Genomic DNA, 20,625 nt, shown 5'->3' with positions numbered 1-20,625 from the left:
TTGGGCTCATGCCTTAAAATCATCTGGCAAAATGAACGGACAGTATGGATAAAACATATGGGGCCCACATCGTCAGACCTGCCCAAAAGGTGTAGGTCTCACGGTCATCCAGCCTTCATTCCCATGTAACTTATTGGTAAGCAATTAGAGGTGAAATTCACATCAATTACAGTGAATCAAACAGGGCGATTAGCTACTTAACCCCACGGTGACGTCACCACGTTCTGTGGGCCCCATCACACCGTCCATCCATTTAGAGAGCATTTTAGGGGATGATCCAAAGAATGAAGCAGATCTCAAGTAGACCACACCACATAAAACAGTGGGGACAGTGACGCCAACCGTTGAAACCTTCCTAGGGCCCACCATCATGTTCATTTGAGATCCAACCTGTTTATAAGTTAACACAGACATGGAATAAGGGAAAACACGAATATCAGCTCGATCGAAAACTTCTATGGCCATGAAGCTTCTATGGCCCCAAGAAGTTTTTAATGGTAGGCGTTCAATCCCCACTGTTTTCTGTCGTGGGGTCAACTTGAGCTTTGGATCTGCCTAATTCTTTGGCTCATGCCCTAAAATGATCTTCCAAATGGTTGGACCGTGTAGATACAACACATACATCATGGTGGGGCCCACAACGTGGTAATATCACTTCGCTAGCGAGGCTCGCTACTGTCAGGTTCAGTAGCTAATCCCCGTCCATCAAACAGGTATCATGCACTAATTCATATGGCTTTCTTTCGGTAGCTAATCCCCGTCCATCAAACAGGTATCATGCACTAATTCATATGTGGCTTTCTTTCGATCTGTTTATGTCGAGGCAGGTTCCCTTACAACTTTGCGTCAAACAAACTAATACAAAATGTTTGCGTGGAGCCCATCATGGAGTGTGTATGCTATCGAACTTGTTTATTAAGATCACCCCACCATCAAAGTCAGACGGCCCAAAAATAAGGCTGATCCAAGCATCATTTGAGACACCACATGACCTGATGTTTTTTGGGGGGTGGTCCATGTCTAAAGTGTAGCCCACCTAATGATTGGAAGCAAGATTTTCCTGGCATCCATGTTAGAGTTTTGGAAAGCATGTTGGAAAATAAAAAATTTCAGAGGGCAAAATTAATCAATTAATCATTAAGGATCATCATTAAGAAATCATCAAGTTTTTGGTCGAGAAAGCCCTTTTGATTGCCTGTGTAAAAAACCATTTGATTTTCAGTACCATACCTTTGGAGTAGAATACCCCCTCCTATATATATCCCCAACGAAGAGAGGAGGAAAGCCAATTCCCTGACCTAGAGTAAGGCTAGGGCAACGGATAGAGATGCATGCAAAATGAACCCCCACAAGTTTACAAGTATAAATGGGAGCAAGAGGAGGAAAGAAGCAAAGTCTCGTTGATTTATCTCACTATTCAGTTTGCCTATGTGGTGACGCCCTAAGAGACAGAATTCATAGCTCTCTTTCTGTGTGTACTTTTTTTGGGATGAGATCCTATTTATGAATAATTACAGTGAAGATATTCTTAAAATCATTTAAAGCCTTTTGAGATATGGGTACCAACAAAAAATGATGTGATGGATGATTTAATCTACATAATCTTAGCAATAAAAGTGTCCTTAGGAGACCCATGGGTCATAAGAACCTAAACCATATCCTAATGCATAAACCCAACAACACCCCATGAGAACCATTGCAATTGACTTATTGAGGGTCACAAAAGCACATCACATCAAGAGCTTGAGCTCCTCAAAAGTTTTCAGGTCTAAATATTTGTCAAAGCTAGTACAAGAGTAAATCTTGACCAAGCATTATGGGTCACTCAACCTAGAGACTTGAATTGATCCTCCAATATAAGTGTCCAACAAGTCCAATACCAAAAGCCTATTCCCAAGGCACACTTAGGGCCTATTTGTTTCACCAACTTCCGTTATTTTTATAACGTGAATAAATCATCATTACTATTTCACAACGTTTGTTTAAGTATTATGCCACATATTTCGAAAGTCGAATGCAAATGTAATAGGAGATAGGTACAAACATTTGTAATCATTAATAAATTTACATTGCATTGTAGTGGAAATTCTAATCCAAATATCAACATCGGTTTATTTTAGCGTTAATTTAACATTAAAAGTAACGTAAATTGCCATCATTGCATTTTTACCACAATAAAACAACGTAATTGATGCCATTATTGTAGTTACATGCAATTGATATTACGAGATAAGTAATTTGTAATTATTGCCCATTTCATTTACTTTACTGTCATAATTGATAAAATAAATAGGCCTTTACTCTCTTATGTACGGTAGAGCACAAGCACACTGGCTTGTCATCAAATACGATGTTGGAGACCTACCATCTCAATTCACCACCAATCCCTTCACACAAGATGGCTTCATGAGAATGATAGCAACCACCGGTTTGTCCTATAACCTATCAAGTGGTCACGGCACAACAGGATACTGACATCCATGGAATACAACTCTCCTTTGATGGATGGCCATTGTGACCAATTTCAAGTTTCCAAAGGCAACCAAAGGAATCTCTCTCCTTTAACCTGCATACTTTTATGTTTCAAGATATACCCGCATATCAGTTATGGGATTAATGACATATCCACACAGAGCCCATGGTCATCATGATCTACGGTCAAGATCATCAAATCAACTATTAACATTAACACATTAGCTTTGCAGCGCACACAACACTAACAATCCCATTATCATGGTGGGACTCCACATAGGCCAGATGGCATACACAGAAAATGGTGGGCTTCCAATAGACAATAGTCAATAAACAAGCAAAAAAGCAAATGAATGAGCAGGTGAATACTTGTGGGATAAGCCCTATTCTACAAGGACTTTCAGAGCAACGTGCCTCAGTTTATGTTTTAGTTATCCAAATGTTTTTAAATTTTTTGCTTCTGAATTGGGAAGAAAAAACAGAGAAGGAAAAAGACACAACTGCAACAAGAACTCCTCCAACAAATAATTGAATGCAACATCAAAAGCTAGCATAGCAAGGAGCAGATTATAACACTGGAAAACGATATTTCTAAGATTAACTGCCAGGAATGGGCACTCCATCTTGTGTAAATACCAGCATCAAGCAGATTGAAATACAGTGGTCACCAGGACAGAGAGGAAAAACCTGGTTTAACCAGAATAAAGCGGATTGTCTGGTGGCGCCAGGTAAGGAAGAAAGCACATGTTCGTTACACAGGCTGCCTGTTTGTTTCACCTGAACTAAGGAGATGGGAGAGGCTATCCATTGGAAACCAAAGTTGGATTGCTTGAGCAGATGTCCCTTTGATGGAGGGTTACCAACTTCTCTTCTGGGTTACAGAGCCCTGCTTGAAAGAGAGACAGAAGCTTAGAGCTGGTAAGTACCTGTTGGGCTAGTTTCCAACTGGAATCCCACTAGACAATAAATATGCATTAAAATAAAATAAAAAATAAAAAAGATGCTATTTGGTACGCGCAATTGTAGGCCTTGAAGCCTACAGCTATCCATTCTGTTGGAATGGTGGGCCCCACACCCATCGCTTTTCAGGGCTGGTTGGGGCCTTCCCATCTAATTGGCGACCATAGTCCCTTCGCAACTACAGTTTGCAAGGCCTACCAACATTGTACCTCTCCCAAAAACCTCTCATCGAGATAAGGAGGTTTGAATCAATAGGGAAGAAGTAACCTCAAAGGAATCTAAAAATTATAACAAATGTTCGAAATATCGGTATCGCGTTACGTATCGCATCCTTCAGATACAGATACGTATCAGTTATCGCACAAGATATATCGTCTGTATTGGGTAATTTATCGCACTTTTTGGGAAACATGGGGAAACATTGGGAAAATGGTTGAATTTTTCAATGAAACTTCATGGATTATTAAAAATGACCTTAATACACACTTTTAAATCATAACATCTCAAAAAAGAATTGCACATAATGGGTTTTCTTTGTATAGGGTCCTAAGCTATGCACTGCCTGATTGAACTAATGCAACTATATTCAAATTGAATGCATAACATTTAAAGAGTACGTGATGATCATTTCATCAAACACTCCTAAATACTTTGAAATTAGTCTCAATTGACAGCTGGTTGAAGGGAAAATTCAAAAAAAAAAAAATTAATTAATTAAAAATGATTTTTATTTTTCGAAAATTGACTAGGACTTCACGAATCAGTAGATCATCCCTCATGCATGCTTGATTTCATGTTTGGAGTGCAACATTGCAAGCAATTTGGGAAAAAGTGGGGAAATTTCGATTTTTTCTCAAATCGGACCACCTACACTCAAATTTCAAAATTAGAGTGTATGTGATGATCATTTTATCAAATACTCTAAATACTGCGAAATTAGTCTTAATTGATAGCTGGTTGAAGAAAATTTTTGAAAAAAACATGGAGAACTTGAAGAACCAATGGATATCAAAATCAAAGCTCCAACTCCATGATTTTTAATGCAAAACATGAAGAACCAATGGATTTAAAACCATTAGACACTGATTTAACATAATTTCAACAAAAAAAAAAAAAAAATGGATTGGAAATTGAAAACTTTCACCCGATCGAACATGTGGGATATATTGGCACTACCTATGTGTTTCGTATCGCATATGTGGGATACAAGATATACCGTGGGATATATCGGCTAATATCGTCGATATTTAAAACATTGATTATAACGGATCAAACCGCTGATTTTCTTAGTTGCAATTCACACACTTTTCTTATCAATTATGACTTTTCTACATGTTGATCTATGATGGTGATTAAATGTTTCTGGGCCTAAATGCCTGAGAAGAATTTCTCAGGGGCCAGCATCAGAAACAGTAAGCTTGTTTCAACATGGACCTGCGGAACCCAGCTGTCCGCTGAGAAATTCTTCTCGGTGATCTCCATGCAAATGCAGCCGAATAGATTAAGACTTCATAAATATAAGAGGGAAAAAAAAGAAGAAAAACAAGGCAAACTGCTGACATGCATAACAAAGCATGTTGAAAAATAACCCACCTGAACATGCTGGAATATCCCACACAGCAATGGATGATTCTGAGCAGTCTGGAGCACAAAGTGCTCGGTTGTCTTCATGGTCGACATTCATTGCCAGCATCCATGAACCAATTGTAACATCCTCATTGCTAAACATTCGGAAACTGTAATGTCAAATGGAATACAGTTTGTTAGAAGGAAATAGCTTGTTCTAGAATGCATCACATGAAGTTAAGCAGTGTCTCAACTCTACCGAATGGTCAACACAACAGCATCTTACAGAATGGAGATGGATCATAGAAAAATTTTAAGACCCAAGACATTTCATATGGCATTACAAATTGCTTAATCGTATTTTTCTATTAGGCAAAAAAATGAAAGAGTTGTTACATACAGAGACTCCTTGGAATCTTTAGACACGTGAAGATTACGATTGATGAGTGGATCATGACAGTGCCTACTCATTGAAAGCACAAGGTTACTTCGTCGCTGAAAGAGACAATGGGCATATGACTCCAGTAGATGTTTCCTCGTAAGAAAAATGTAAACTTCCTCGGTTGAAAGAGATGCATATGGCTCCAGCAGATGCTAGAAGTAGTTCCACACATCTATTTCTGCCAAAAGGTAACAGAAATAGCCAATGTGTATTTTTGAATGTCTTGAAAGGAATTTGTCTGAAATTATTTATCAAAAATTTGTTTTCCCTAGTTTCTGGCATTTCAAGCAAGCATGGACAAATTTTCCATAATTTAGTGGAGATTCTGCTTTCAAACAAGAGGCATTTTGCAAGTTGAAATGGGAGACAGGCTTTCTACAAGGCTTTTGGAATTAAAAGGGAGTAAAGGATTTGATAAAGCACTTTGGGTTTCATGTTCAGACCAAGGGTAAGGGAGAAAAACTGTTAGAAAATAAAACAGTAAACATAAAGCTTTCACTAACCCACAGAACAGTATGTGCCCTGTCTATCAATGTGCTTTAGGTAAAGAAAGAAAGAAGGAAACGTCCCATCATGAGATTGGAGAGCACAGATAATAGAGACACTTCATTACTTTGATTTCCATATATGGCTTCAACCTAGATAGGAATCATCTGCAGGGATTTGATTGTCGTGGCTAGGTTTTTTGGTACAGCTTAGATCCCTCATAGATAGATTGAGTAAAATTGGCGGCTTTGTAGATTTACTGAGAATAAAAATACCAAGAAAGGGGAACAATGGGATAAGGGACTTATTATCCTTTTTTTTCCCTTTTTAGAGAATTTAAATATAGAGTAACCTGGTTCATACAAACACCCTCTTCTTTCTACTTCAGTAATATAATGCTGGAAAGTTATACATTGTACTACTATAATTAAAAGAAAGTGTTTATCCATCCATACGGGTGTAAATAGCCACTCCCTTTCTTTCACCAATAATATATTCATCGAAAAGAGTAAAGGATGTGGGAGAAAGCAAGCTCTTTGTATGAGTAAAGACTACTGGGATACAATAAAATTTGAGGGAAATCTGTTCTTTCCACAAAAGCAGCCTAATATGCAGCCTAGCAATTAACATAAACCTCAAAACCCAAATGAGGGGCATTCAACCTACCTTTCCATTAAAGCTCTCTCCCTATTTGAACCCCCCAAAACAACCACAACAAACAAGCTCTCCCCGTGAAAATTATCTCTGCAGACCATGTGACCAAGGTTGCCTCTGCCGCAATGTCACAATTGAATCTCATTTACCTAGCTTACCATGGGTAATGCAGTCTAAATAGCAAGTTTGTGCAATTGCAGGAGATCCTAGGGATTGAACATCCATTGTTGGGTGGTCCAAGATGAGGTCATATGGATCAAAGAGTTCTCATGTGGCATCCAGTCATTTAGGTCCTGTGCTACGTAGTGTGTACTTAGACACAGAAATGACAATGTGTCAGCTACGGATACCATAGAACCTGACATGTTGATGTCTGCAACAGTAATATTTGAATGACCTTAGGGCACAATCTCAGTCCACGGATATCAGTTTTAATCAAGTCCTAGATGGGTTACTATATCGCCAGCTCCTTAGAAAAGGAAGGAATCCATATATCATCTTGTTTTATAGAGGATTGTTATCCATTATTTCCTTGATGGAACTATTTTTATTTTTTTTTTGATGATCGCCTTGATGGATTTTGTATCTTTTCTTCCTTAGCTTGTCACAGATTCTTTTGTTATCGAACAAAAGTTATGAATTTACTGCCAGTGATTTAAATATCAATATCAGTGCACGTATCGCACCTTTGGGACATGAAAACAAATCAGTACACGTGAGAAATATCACACATATGGTGAATGTATCGCTGTTTGAGGGAAATATTGGGAAAGGATGAATTTTTTTTTAATAGAACTTCAGGATATGTTGAAAGAGACATGATTACACACTTAGAACTCAAAAGATCACAGACAACAAGTATGCACAATGAGTTTCTTTTGTATAGGGTCCCAAGCAATGTGTTATCTTACAGAAATGATGCAATTATATCCAAAATTAATTCAAATAATTCATAAATCATATAATACAAGTATGAAAGAAAATTCCCCCAAACAAATTTGGGAGAAATAGATTTTTGTTGGGTTTTTCGCGAACGCATTTTCGGTGGGGGAATGTATCACAAATCATGTATTGATGATAGAGGGGAAATTTATGAAGGGTTTTTCACAAAATATCCCAATATGTTGATATATCACAAATTCACAATATATCGGCAATACATTGCGATACATTGTATATCATATTAACTACATACAAAATTGATAGCATCGACCGATGTATCAGCCGATGTTATTGATATTTAAATCACTGCTTATAATATATATTTGTTCATGAAAGTGTATACATAGAAAGCATATCTAGATAAATAAAAAATTACTTCAGTATCATAGGTAATAAGACGAGGGAAAGTATACTTAGATGGTCTGGTCATGTTCAACCGAGACCGAGAACTACACCGATTGGGAGGAGTGAATTGGTACAAGTAAAGGCTCTAAAAGGGCAAGGGGAAGGCCCAAAAGGATGTAGGTGGGGTAGTAAGAAAAGACTTGATGACCTACGGTCATATTGAAGTTATGGCCCTTGATAGAGTGGAATGCTGGAAAATGACACATGTAGCCGACCCCAATTAGTTGGGATAAGGCTTAGATGATGATGGCTTTAGTATATTTAAAAAATAATAATAATAATAATAAATAGTGTACAACTAATAGCAAAAGTCATTGAAAGGGATAAACTGAGGGTCATTCCAAAGAGCCATGTCACTTTTACATGTTTGATGCTAAAATGTGCTTTGCATGGCGACCTTTTAAATAAGTGGAGTGTCCTCGTTATATAGCCCCTATCAATTTATCCAAGTAGCCTATTGACGCAAGGGCATCTTGGTGTGACTCCAAGGATGCACTGTATCTCCACAATAGGGGTGGGTGGCCCACAAAGTGGGGCCTGTGTGGGACCAATTGTGGGACAGTGCGATTCAGAGACCAGAGACCTGTGCAATGCGGGGGTTGCCCACGGGAAGGACTCGCTTGGGTTTGCCTTGGAGAGCCAGAATATAGGGATAAATCGGTGCTCTCCCAATAGCTTTGGAGCTTTTAGTGCATTGGTCGGTTGTTCGCTATCAAAGTGGTATCAGAATTGGAGCCCATGGATCGAGTTTCCTCACCGGTTTGGGTGGATGATGCGGGGCATCTTGATACAACTCCAAGGATGCACCGTATCTCACACTAGGGGTGGGGTAGCTCACGAAGTGGGGCCTGTGAGATGCAGGATGGCCATGAGGTAGGACCCATTATGGGACCGTGTGATTCAGGGACTCGTGCGACGCGGTGGTTACCCACAGGGAAGACTCGTCTGGGTTTTCCTGAAAAAGCCAAAATATAGAGATAAATCAGTGCTCCCCCAACGGCTCTAGAGCTCAGGAACCTATAAAGATTAAGGCAGTTTCATCCCTAACCTGCTGGTTTATGTTTTGATGGCTACCTGGACCATGCCTAACAAACTTCTAAAAACCAAAATCCCACACCCAACATTATGGCCTTCCTATGAATTGATTAAGGAGAACTTCATCTGTCGGCGAGTGAAGTATTCCCTCACAAACGATTGGGATGAGCTTACTATCTCATGAAAGAGAGAGAGGTTTGTAGTTATTTGCATGTGAACTTTGGCTTCATTATTGGGTGTCATCAAGGTCAAGCATACCTTGGAGTCATTTATGAAGCACACCTTCAAAGTCAACATAGCCATTTGACCAAACCTAATCAGGAAGGATCCCACTTTCCTACTCTCATCTCTAGCAAGATCATAGGAACCTAACCATAGAGCCAACCCAACACCCATACCCTTCCACAATAAATGATGTGTGAGCAGAGTGTAAATGTGCCAACTCATGTGGGCTGAGTATGTAGCATGCCGACATGAGGGAATCCGATCCCCGCTTTCCGCATGATGTCATTGTAGCATCATAGAAACTCTCCCTTGTCCTTTTTCCCATACCTATTTACCAATATACCCTTACTACATCACCTTGACATCATCAACCTATACTCATATCACCAAACTACCCTTGGCTCCCCATTTATCACATCACACTCCAAATAACTACTACCACCTCACCCTAAACTACCCCTCTCATCTATAAATAAGGCCACACCTCCTCACTCAATATAATCAAACATGCACATAAGAGGAGGGGGGGGAGGGGAAGAGAGAGACCCTCTCCTCTTCTTTTCCTTTCCCTCACTCAAGCCTTGGCCACCTCTTAACCACCAATATGAGCCACCATCTCTACACCACATCAACTTTAGCCACCATCTCTACACCACCACCACTCTTAGCCACCATCTCTACAACACCATTTGCCTCCCTTCCACCACCATTGCTAGCTCCACTACCACTTGCCCATTCTCCATACCATCAATTCGTCACCACTAGCCCATTCTCTACAACATCCCCTTGTCACCCACTTGCCCCATTCTCTACACCATCCATCCCTCAAAACTAGCCCCGGTCATCCACCACCACTAGCCTCATTCTCTACACCAGCCCGCCACCACCACTAGCCTCATTCTCTACACTACCCTTCCACCACCACTAGCACCATTCTCTACCCATCTCTCCACCACCACTAGCACCATCCTCTACCCATCTCTCCACCACCACTAGCTGCATACTCTTCACCACCCTTGCACAACCACTAGCCCCATTCTCTACACCATCCCTCCACCACCATTTGGCCTCATTCCTTTACACCACCCTTCTCTATACCACCTCTCCACCACCACTAGCACCATTCTCATCACCATCTCTCCACCAGCACTAGCCCCATTCTCTACACCATTCCTCTACCACATTCTAGCCTCCACCACATTCAAGTCTCCACCATATCCTACACCTCACACCCGTTAGTCACCACATCCTAGCCAACACAATATCCTAGCACATCCCAAGCCTCACATCCCTTAGCCTCTACAACACCCCAAACCTCATGCACATTCTCAACCATCACACCCATCCAGGGGAGAGAAAGCATTTAAGAAGAGTAGGCCAAGGCCCCTCCGCGGGAATCATCAAACACGGTAAGGCGCAATTTTTCTTTACCTTTCGCCACATCTCAATCACTTCTACACCCCCTTGCTCATTTGCATCATCATCTACATCATTTCTTTTGCCTTATTTGCATCATCCCTGTATTCTTTCCATTTTTTTATTCTACCATTAATATTATCATGGGAGATTTTTTTGCATGAGTGCTCTGATCCCAAAATTTTGAATCCCACAAAGTAAGGACCATAGATGTGGGGGCAAAAGGTGCCTCACAGCTTCCTCCGTAATTGAGGCCCTTGCCCAAATCTCTGGAACCCATACTTTACATGGAGTTAAGTATTTCAAGTCTAACTTTGACCCTTGGATCACGTGGTGTGGATCCAAGATTTGTCGGCTAGTGGCAACCCCTCTCTTTTATTCATCTTTGCCGATGAGACCAGTTGGTCTGTTTGCACATAATCAAACCAAAAATCTACTAGACTAAAGATCCTCTAGCCTAACCATCAGAGAAAACCTTTTTAAAACATTTTTTTTTGCATATATTGGTTCATCTATGATTCAACCACATCAAGGCACAAGGCTCACAAAGATCATGTCACGTAAGGCTCGCCGGCAAACCACAGGCCACGTTTAAAGGATCAACGTTGAGACTCTTGACCATGTTTCCCATTGCCGTTTAATTAGCAAGAGGTTAATTGCAAATAAACCTAGACGTTCAAACAAGACCATTGCTGATTTCCTACAAGTTCTACCCAAGAAGAACCACGCACTGAATCCAAAGTGCTAAAAAAAATTTAAAAATAAATAAATAAACTCAAAGGCTCTTCTCTATGAAAAGATTCACCCACGATAAACATAGCTTGAATTAAATGAATAACAGCAGTAAGATAAGAAAGCAAGCTCAACATAGCCCGATTGAAGGATAATGAATAGAGAAGAAACTCTCCAGGTAATGATGAAGGGGACTTTGGGAGATTCCAATAGCCTTAAGTGTTATCCATCCACAAAAGGAAAAAAGGAAAAAGGGAAAAAAAAAAAAAAATATTCCAGTGTTAAAAACCATTAGAATAACACAAGAAGAGACACTCTTCTTCTCCATATATAGAAGAGTTTAATAAAGAACACGAAAGAATTCAAATCCTATTCGAGGTTCAACTGTATGCCTTTATAAGCTATATAGCCGTACCCAAAGTAATGCTACCATTTATATATACACCCTAGGGAACGTGCACAGCTGGACTAGTGGATCCCACAGTCCAACGGGTTGATAATCTAGGCCATCCGATTGGATACATGGGTTCCATAGTCCAATTAGACAATTGATATCTCGTCCAGATATTCAATCAGGCCAATGTGGACCCTTAATGTAGTCCAGATATTCAAAATGGGTTGTTGGATGAGCTTCATATTCAATCTGGACAGCTGATGTTGCCGATAGACCATATCTTCAGTTGGACCCTTCAATAGGCCTGATCTTCAATATGGACCCTAAAATGGGCTTAATCTCTGAGTCCAATCTGCAATTTGAAGCCTCCGAAGGACCTGACCATTCAATCAGCTGTCAATAGGGACCACTATTGGCCTCGAGCAGATGATTAGATGGCCTGGATGCATTACAGACTTAAATGCAATACCTATCACTACACGCACAGTATAGGAACAAAAAGGTGATGATGATATAGGAACGAAAAGGTCCCATGAGTACATGTATGAGAAGAGTCTTGCTGTGTCAGAAGAGTTTTGCTCTCTAAGTGTCAAAAGAGTTTTTAACTTGCCTGTTGTTTCTTAAAGCAACCAAGCTTGCAACAACATCCACAGAAAGAGCGTATATAGGACCATAGGCATGGATAAAATACTCCCGCCCTAGCAAATAAGAATGAGGTTCATACCTGCAAATGCACAAGCTGTGGTCACTTTATTTATAAAAAGGCTGACAGCCACAACAGGCAACAGCTAAAAATACGGTAATACCATGAAACTGTAAAACACAGAGCCCAAGAGAGATTGAACCATGTCACGTAATTAAATGAAAATCGTGGAGGCTATATTCCCCATTCAACAAACTAAGACTAACCATTTGAGCTTTGGATCAGTGAAAACTGGACCCTTTTTCATGCATCCAAGATAAGTTAGAGGGTGAGAACGCTCCTTTGCCAGAAGTAATGAAAGGCGATCTGACATTAGAATAAGCTGGAAATCAAACATAAGACACAATCGCATGAAATAGTAGATGTAAAAAAGAAACTTGAGGAAGAAAGACATGAATTAGTGAGAAAGCATGTGAAAGTGCTCCTGAGGTAATTTACCTGGCCTCAGATAAATGTCATCGTCAGCTTTAACATAGAATTCAGAATCAAAGAGTCGATAAGCAGCCTTGAAGAAAGCTAACCTACATACCAAGATTAGATGAGAGTTTCTTCTGTCATAAAACAACATAAGCACAGTAGAATTGATTGTGTAATATATTGCATGCTCACGTTTTATGTGGAAGGTTGCTGTACTCTTCCTCAATGTCTAAGAGCATAAAGTCATCATATTCTGCAACCTCCTTTCTGAGCTCCGACATTTTTGATTGATCACTGGTTCTCCCAATCACAAATCTGAAAGCCAAACCAGTTGCCTCTTCCAAACTGCAGGGACACTTGCACAGTTCAAGTCCGCAATAAGATCAATACTTCCATAAAATATCCTTGAGATAGTGGAAATCAATCACAACCAGATTCTAAACACACGTTGATTCCAAAATCCACTAATTATGGGTATCCCTCATCCTTCAACATTGCTCAACACGAAGAGGAGTGTTGAGCTAGTCTTCTTATGGCTAAACGACCATTACATGGAGCTCACTTGGCCCAATTTACATTCCTAGCCACGTTAAAGACCCCACGTGCAGATTCGTGCATCTTTAAAGACCCCACACTGAGAAGATGCACGTGGGCTGCATATAAGAACTTGATGGACACATCAGACCGTTGGATCAAATGGACAATATGATCAGACTTCTTGGTCGTGAACCCCCATGGGCCACAAAATAATTTGGTTGTTTAGTTTGTTTACATGTTTCGTTATTTTTTGTATAGCTCATATTTGTGTTGAGATTAGGGAGTTACGAATAACTTTTAATTCATTAAGCGTCTTTATATGGAGAATCTTATCTAAGAGCGCCTTTTTGTAAAATGTCTTTTCTGATACTATAAAGAGTTGGACGTCCCCACCCTAGCCAATATGCAAGTTATGAATGAAAGAGATTTCTCTCCTTTTGTTTTGAGATTGAGCAAAATTTCATCCTATGATTGGATTGGTGGTGCGAAACCACGGGAGCGATTCCCTAGGTATATTTTCTACTTTTCACTCTTCTTAACAAGGTATCATCTTCTCTCATCTTCTTTTCTTTTCTTCCTTCATATCTTTTTTTTTTTCGTTCTTCTTTCTTACCGTTCAAAACCCAAAGCAACCACAGTCGGCGATCCCATACTGTCCATACAGATGTACAGACTGGCACACATACGGCTGTCAGTGCGGACGGCCTTGTACAATAGCCCCCTTGTTTTGTCATGAATGCTCTTCCCTTGCCTTAGCTTCCCTCTTCAAAATCCCCTAAACTAATTTCACCAAACCCTAACCCTAAAATATCCAAATCCAAAAATTCATTAACCAAACCATAAATCCCTAATTCCCATAACCTGGAACCCATATTCCTAATTCTAGAAACCCTAAATCATAAATCCCTTAAACTCAAAATCTGAAATCGTAACCCAAAACCTTAACCCTAATGTTCCAAACCCTAATTCATCTAAGCCTAGATACCCCAAACTCATTTCCCACATTCCCTAGCCTTTAAACAGCCATAACACATCAAAACTCTTACAAGACACATGATTTCCATTGAATCCGGATTTCATCATATGCTAGGATGGGGGTTCTATCTCCCATAGGTCCTGTTAATCAGTAAATTATAAGATTCGCATTGCAGGACTGTCGTAGGCTTGAATTTGAACATGTCGTGAATCTGAAATTTTTGGATTTACGATAAATTAGCTTTATTTTATCATTCCATTGCTCTAGTTGATCTGTCTTTTAATTTCATGGCATCATATTAGGTTAGATCAACAATTGCATACCATGTAGATGCAGTTTTCTGCATGTCATGGCTAAATACATTCTCAAAGGATAACAAACAGTGTAATGAAAAAAGAAAACAAATAAGTTAATGATTCCATATCCAATTAAAACATGCGCATGCAGAGAACAAAGTTTATGTGTTGAAGCTGATCCTTTCCATGTAGTCAAAACAATGACTTTCTTTTGGTAGTGATAGGTAGAGAACCCGAATCAACTCTTTTTTGTCATTACATGCTAGAGTCACCAATATAAAAAATGCTACTTCCCTTTCATCTCTCCACCACTCGCCTCCCTCTCATTCTTTTTAAGGTACCAGGGATAAATTCCGCTTGAAAACTTAATAGATCTCTATGTAGATCCTTAAAACCACTTAAGTCTGCTTTTCAAAATCTAGAAGAACTAGATGATCTTGTTTGATTTTTCCCATAGGATTTGGACATTGTCATTTCCTCTCCAATAATCCATTTGATGGACACCAATTAGGCAAGACGAGTGCACTTTTTATGATATGTCATCAGCATTGTACCCACAATTTGGATGGCCTAGATTGGCATACATGGCGGATGTGTGTGTAAGATCCACCATACTCTTCCAAAATCTCAAATCTAATCTATATATACACATCAACAATGTTATCATGAAGACTTTGCATTTTCTCAACAGAAGTGGAAATAGAAGATAAATTTCCCTCTGTAGACTTCCCTTTTAACTGAACAGCCTACCTAAACCTCTAAAACTTTACTTTTCATTTATAAACGTTGGAGCTTTTTTCAAACGAAAATACCCTTATTATACCACGCATTACAAGTATAATCATTTCGGATAAATTTCCCTCTATATACTTAACTTTTAACCAGTCATCCTAACAAAACCTTCAAAACTTTAGTTTCTATTTCTAAATGTAGGTTGTACGGATGGGCTGAAATGGTAAATGGTGAAACGGTGATCTGTAGGAATTGACCAAGTACTCGGTCAATATTCACCTATACGCAGTGAATATTCACCTGTACTCGGTCAATATTCACCTATACTCACTCGGACAGTTTTCACCTATACTCGGCGAATTTTTTCTTGTACTCGGTCAATATTCACTTGTACTCGGTGAATATTCACACGTACTCGGCGAATTTTCACCTGTACTCGGTCAATATTTACCTGTACTCAATCAATATTCACCTGTACTCGGTGAATTTACACCTGTACTCAGTCAATTTTCACCCGTGCTCGGTGAATTTTCACATGTACCCGATCAATTCCTTTTTATTCGATGAATATTCACTGAGTATGTTGTAAATCTAACCGAGTATTGTGAACTTTATTGTGAACTGTTTTGTGAACTTTTTTGTAAACTCATTTATAAATTGTTTTGTTAACTATTGTGTCCTTGAACTATTTTTGATATATTTTGCAATTCATTCATCTTTATAGAAATTGAAGTCTCCGAATAAGGGAAGCGATTTTGAGATCCCAAACTTGTCCGCGAAATGTTCATTAACATGGTGGTTTGATAAAGTCAAGAGTGGTTTAGAGAAGAATGAAACTAGGTTTTAAGTATATTTAGGCAGTCCCCATTTTCTTTCTTGTTAGACATTCCATCATTTATATTTATATGAGCTCTATCGCACGTACTTTTTTTGATACATAGATGTGATCTCGTATTTGAGATATGGAAGAAGCTTTTGAAATTTACTAAGATGGACTTCGCCCTTATAACAGAGCTTAAAACCAGAGGCCTTTCGATACCCAAAATAGAGACTAGTAAGAAGTCCATAAGAGATAAGTACTAGAAGAAACAATATCCCATATTAAAAAACATCTAGGAGAGGTGTTTGATAAGATCGCCGGCACCAATAAGCATGAAGATGTCGTGAAGGTTGCCTTATTAATGTGTGTAAAGTGGTTTATTAGGGGGACTAACACCAAATATTATTACAAATCAGAGAAGATTGACTTGGTTGACTCTTTAGAATAGTTCAATAGGTATCATTGGGGTAGTTTGACATTCACGAAAATGAGTCAAGGAGTTGAAAAAGCCGTCAATGCATCACATAGGACACGGAAAACCTACAACATCTACAGCTGCATTTTCCACTACAAGTAAGAATTCTTTCCTTATTCCACATAACTAATGTTTGTATTAAACTATAGTTATTTTAACCTCATGCAATTTCATTGTAACAGATATGGGTCATTGAGAGAGTACCGACCCTTAGAGACTGTGTGATCTTATTTGTTCCCTCCCAAATTCCACGTTTCATTCAATATCGAGGCTAGAATGGTAGAAGGTACAGCACAATATACAATATCTTCGAAAGTGAAGACGTGAGCCAATTTATTTCAAGTTATTTGGTCGCTTAGTTTAACATATAGGTTCTACACGTGAACTTGAAACAAGTTATTTTGCATACCAAAATAATCTTTACCTTGGGACACACGAGTGAAGAACTGGAGACGGAGGTCATTCGTCTGGTTCGTGAAAAGTTTGAAGTTTAAGATAAGAATTACTTTACTATGCAAAATAACTTGTTTCAAGTTCACATATATAACCTATATGTTAAAATAAGCGACCAAATAACTTGAAATAAATTGGTTTACGTCTTTACTCTTGAAGATGTTGTATATTGTGTTGTACCTCCAACCCTTCCAGCCAGTGTTTTAAATATCCCACGATATATCCCACGATATATCTTATATCCCACTATGCGATACGAAACACACAGGTAGTGCCGATATATCCCACCTATTCGATTAAGTGAGCATTTTCGATTTTTGATCCATGTTTTTGCTGTAAATCACATTAAACTAGTATCAAATTGTTACAAATCTATGATTCTTCATATTTTCCATGAAAAATCATGGATTTGGAACTTCGATTTTGAGATTTGTGGGAGATGGGTCGAATTGCGGAAAATTGAGAAAAATCAAAATTTCTCAATTTCTCACAAATTAGTTGCAATCTTTGTATCCAAACACAAAATTAAACATGTATGTAACCTGATCTAGTGATTCTTCTTTGGCTTTTGAATGAATTGCTTGTGTTTTCATACATGTCTTCTTACTTTTATAAATTATATGAATAGACTTTGAATATACCTACATCAGTTCTGTTGGAAAGTGCAAATATCAGGACCCAATACAAAAGAAACCCCTATTATATGCACTTTTTTTGTAATGTTTTTATTTCTAGGTATGTATTGATGTCTTTTCAACAATCCTTGAAGTTTCATTGAAAAATTCGACCAATTTCCCAATGTTCCCATGTTTCCCAACAACAGCGATACATTACGTGATACAACCGATATATCTCATGCAATAACCGATATGTATCTGTATCCCAAAAGTGGGATACATTATGCGATAGCGATATTTAAAACATTGCTTCCAGCCTTAACAAATGAGATCACACGGTCTCTAAGGGCCGGTACTCTCTCAATAACCCATATTTGTTACAGTGAAATTGCATCAGGTTAAAAAAATATAGTTTAATACGAACACTAGTTATTTGGAATATGGAAAAAAACTTTGTAGCGGAGAGATGCATCTGTAGACGTTGTAGGTTTTCCCTATCCCATGTGATGCCTTGACGGCGCCTTTAACCCATTAACTCATTGTTTTGAATGTCAAACTACCCCAAGGATATCTATTGAACTCTTTTAAAGAGTCAACCAAGTTGATGTACTCCGATTTGCAGTAATATTAAGTGTTAGTCCCCCTAATAAACCGCTCTACACACATTAATAAGGCAACATTCACGACATTTATATGCTTATTGGTGCCGACGATCTTATCAAACACTTCTCCTAGATGTTTATTTAATATATGATGGTCAGTTAAAAGTGAAGTCTATGGAGGGAAATTTCTCTGAAACGATTATAATTGCAATGTATGGCTTCTTGGACAAAGGCACCATCTTCTTCATTTTTTATCTCTTCACATAACCAGTTTGAAACAATGAAGAAAACAAAGTGGAGATTTCAAGAAGAGACGAGACAATTTCAGGAATAAATATGAAGACACGAAGATGGGATTTTGGTATAGCATGGGTATTTTCATCCGAAAAAAGCTCCAGCATTTATAAATGTAAAGTTTTGGAGGTTTAGGTAGGCTGGTCAGTTAAAAGGGAAGTCTACATAAGGGAATTTCTCAAAATAGAAACTATAGAAACTAAAAGACTATTAATTCTTGAGCATCGTAATGTTGAAATCAAAAAACGATAAATCACTCGCTCTAAACAGAAATGCTATCTTAAACAAATACATCAAAAGTCGAAAATTACAGAACCAAAGCAAGAGAAATCTATTACCAGCCAAAAGGCATAATCTAAGGACTCACCGCTGAAGCCCTTCCTGATCCGATGGCATCCACGTCTTCCTTAGCGATCTCCGCCGTCCTGTCGATCCGAACCCTGTCTGAATTCCCACAAACCCCATGACCTTATGCCTTTTCGGACCATTGACGAACACCGGATCGTTGCCGAGAGGCTGACCGGGCAGGTGGCCATTACCAATCTCCCACGCAACAGAAACCGATCGAGGCTCCAGATCACGACACCTGTATCCGCGAATCGGCCGAGAGATCGCGATCAGTCCGAAGAAGAAACCGGCTACGCCGAAGACGAAACAGCAGATCGAGACAGCAGGTTTGCGAATTTGAGAGAGCCATGGCTGGCGGGGGTAGAAGAACTTGGGAGATGTAGGCATGTTGAAATAGGATCGAAATTCGCCTTCATAACCCACGAGATTTAGGGTTTCTATTCTAGCGTTTACAGTCGAATCGGTTTTTTCAGGTTTTTTTTTTTTTTTTTAAGGATAAACGAAAGCGGGAGGAGCATTGATTCACAGTAGCGGGTTTAACGACGAGGAAACGAAGAGTTTTAGATATGGAATTGATAACACATCCCGACGTATTGCCGTACGGGAATCTAGCCGTTGAATTTGATTCCTTTTCAGCGACCTGAACCGTTCTTGTGATAGGGCTCAGCTTGGACGGGGCACTGCCAAAAAAAAAAAAAAAAACCTCCCGGATCGAATATTTTAATCATTTGATTAACAAAGGTAACGATGGCCGTCCATGTTCAAACTAATATAGCATGATTACAAATGGGCTGAAGTGACCGTAAGAACCTTCAGATCCTGTTTGGTTTTTCCAATTACCATGGTAAGTGGTTGTAAATGGGCAATGAATTTTTACCATTGTAATTATGCGCTGATGTCACTGAGTGCAATGATGGTTTTGTTACATTATTTCTTTCACCAAGAAATCACTGTTAAAATGATGGCTTTGTAATGTAATAATTATAATTTACTTTACCTACTTCCCAAGTGATTTTGACTCCCAATTAATGGGTCATAATTTTTCTTAAACAAACACGTGAAAATAATGATGGCTCATTTATTTTGCATAAGGAATTGGAAAACAAAACAGGCCCTTATTTATTATTACCCCCCACGCAAGATAAGACCCATCATGTGATTGGTTTGGATCTTATTGGAAATTTGAAACGTATTGTACTACAATAAGTTAAGATGTATTCTAGCAGCTTCAACACATCCCAAAAGTTAATGTGAGCATCATTGTGGACAAATGATGTGAAAATTGTTGTTGTTATTTTAATCTCAATCACGTGATTAATGTAGGCCTGTCAAAATTGAATGTGCAGCTGAATTCAAACCTAATAGTTATGACCCTAAGTGCCAATATGGGCAGATATATTAAAAATCGTCCATATGTAATTGGGTTCTAATAAGATCGGTTGTCTATTCAACCACTTGCATAGCGTTGCTTAAGATAATCAAGTGATGGTTAGAGAGTAGAGGTGGGCATCGAGCTGAGTCGAGTCAAGGTAAGCCAAGCTTGGCTCGACTTGTCTATGATGTACTTGAGTTCAAGCTCAACATTGAAGCTTGGCTTGTTTGCCAAAGCTATCGAGTCGAATTCGA

The 20,625-nt window shown here is 38.9% G+C and overlaps 1 protein-coding gene across 2 annotated transcripts; it reads right to left on the bottom strand.

Moving 5' to 3' along the window:
- Positions 1 to 2,841: 2,841 nt before the first annotated feature.
- LOC131241025 (probable beta-1,3-galactosyltransferase 14) lies at positions 2,842 to 19,569 on the bottom strand. Of its 2 annotated transcripts, XM_058239641.1 has the most exons (7): positions 19,019 to 19,560; positions 13,042 to 13,194; positions 12,871 to 12,953; positions 12,639 to 12,738; positions 12,340 to 12,453; positions 5,026 to 5,168; positions 2,842 to 3,358 (listed from the first exon to the last, which is right to left on the bottom strand). In XM_058239641.1, the coding sequence occupies exons 1-7, from the start codon at positions 19,384 to 19,386 to the stop codon at positions 3,273 to 3,275; spliced, it is 1,047 nt and encodes a 348-aa protein (XP_058095624.1). In that variant the 5' UTR covers positions 19,387 to 19,560; the 3' UTR covers positions 2,842 to 3,272. The 2 variants fall into 2 exon arrangements, with proteins under 2 accessions (XP_058095624.1, XP_058095625.1); XM_058239642.1 differs by lacking the exon at positions 12,340 to 12,453 and having other exon boundaries at positions 19,019 to 19,569.
- Between the last annotated feature and the right edge of the window lie 1,056 nt (positions 19,570 to 20,625).

The sequence above is a fragment of the Magnolia sinica genome, chromosome 3 (genome assembly GCF_029962835.1).
Source record: "Magnolia sinica isolate HGM2019 chromosome 3, MsV1, whole genome shotgun sequence".
NCBI classification, from domain to species: Eukaryota; Viridiplantae; Streptophyta; class Magnoliopsida; order Magnoliales; family Magnoliaceae; genus Magnolia; species Magnolia sinica.
The sequence above is the reverse complement of the archived record's forward strand: the minus strand, read 5'-3'. Positions and strand labels throughout refer to the sequence as shown.

What these genes read in the sequence shown, in the direction of transcription:
- LOC131241025 (XM_058239641.1), bottom strand. Translation starts at nt 19,386, where the DNA reads ATGCCTACATCTCCCAAGTTCTTCTACCCCCGCCAGCCATGGCTCTCT. An exon ending in AGCAACCTTCCACATAAAAC is followed by an intron (nt 12,954 to 13,041) that starts GTGAGCATGCAA and finishes CTTGGTATGTAG; the next exon opens with GTTAGCTTTCTTCAAGGCTG. An exon ending in GGATATTCCAGCATGTTCAG is followed by an intron (nt 3,359 to 5,025) that starts GTGGGTTATTTT and finishes TCTTTCAAGCAG; the next exon opens with GGCTCTGTAACCCAGAAGAG.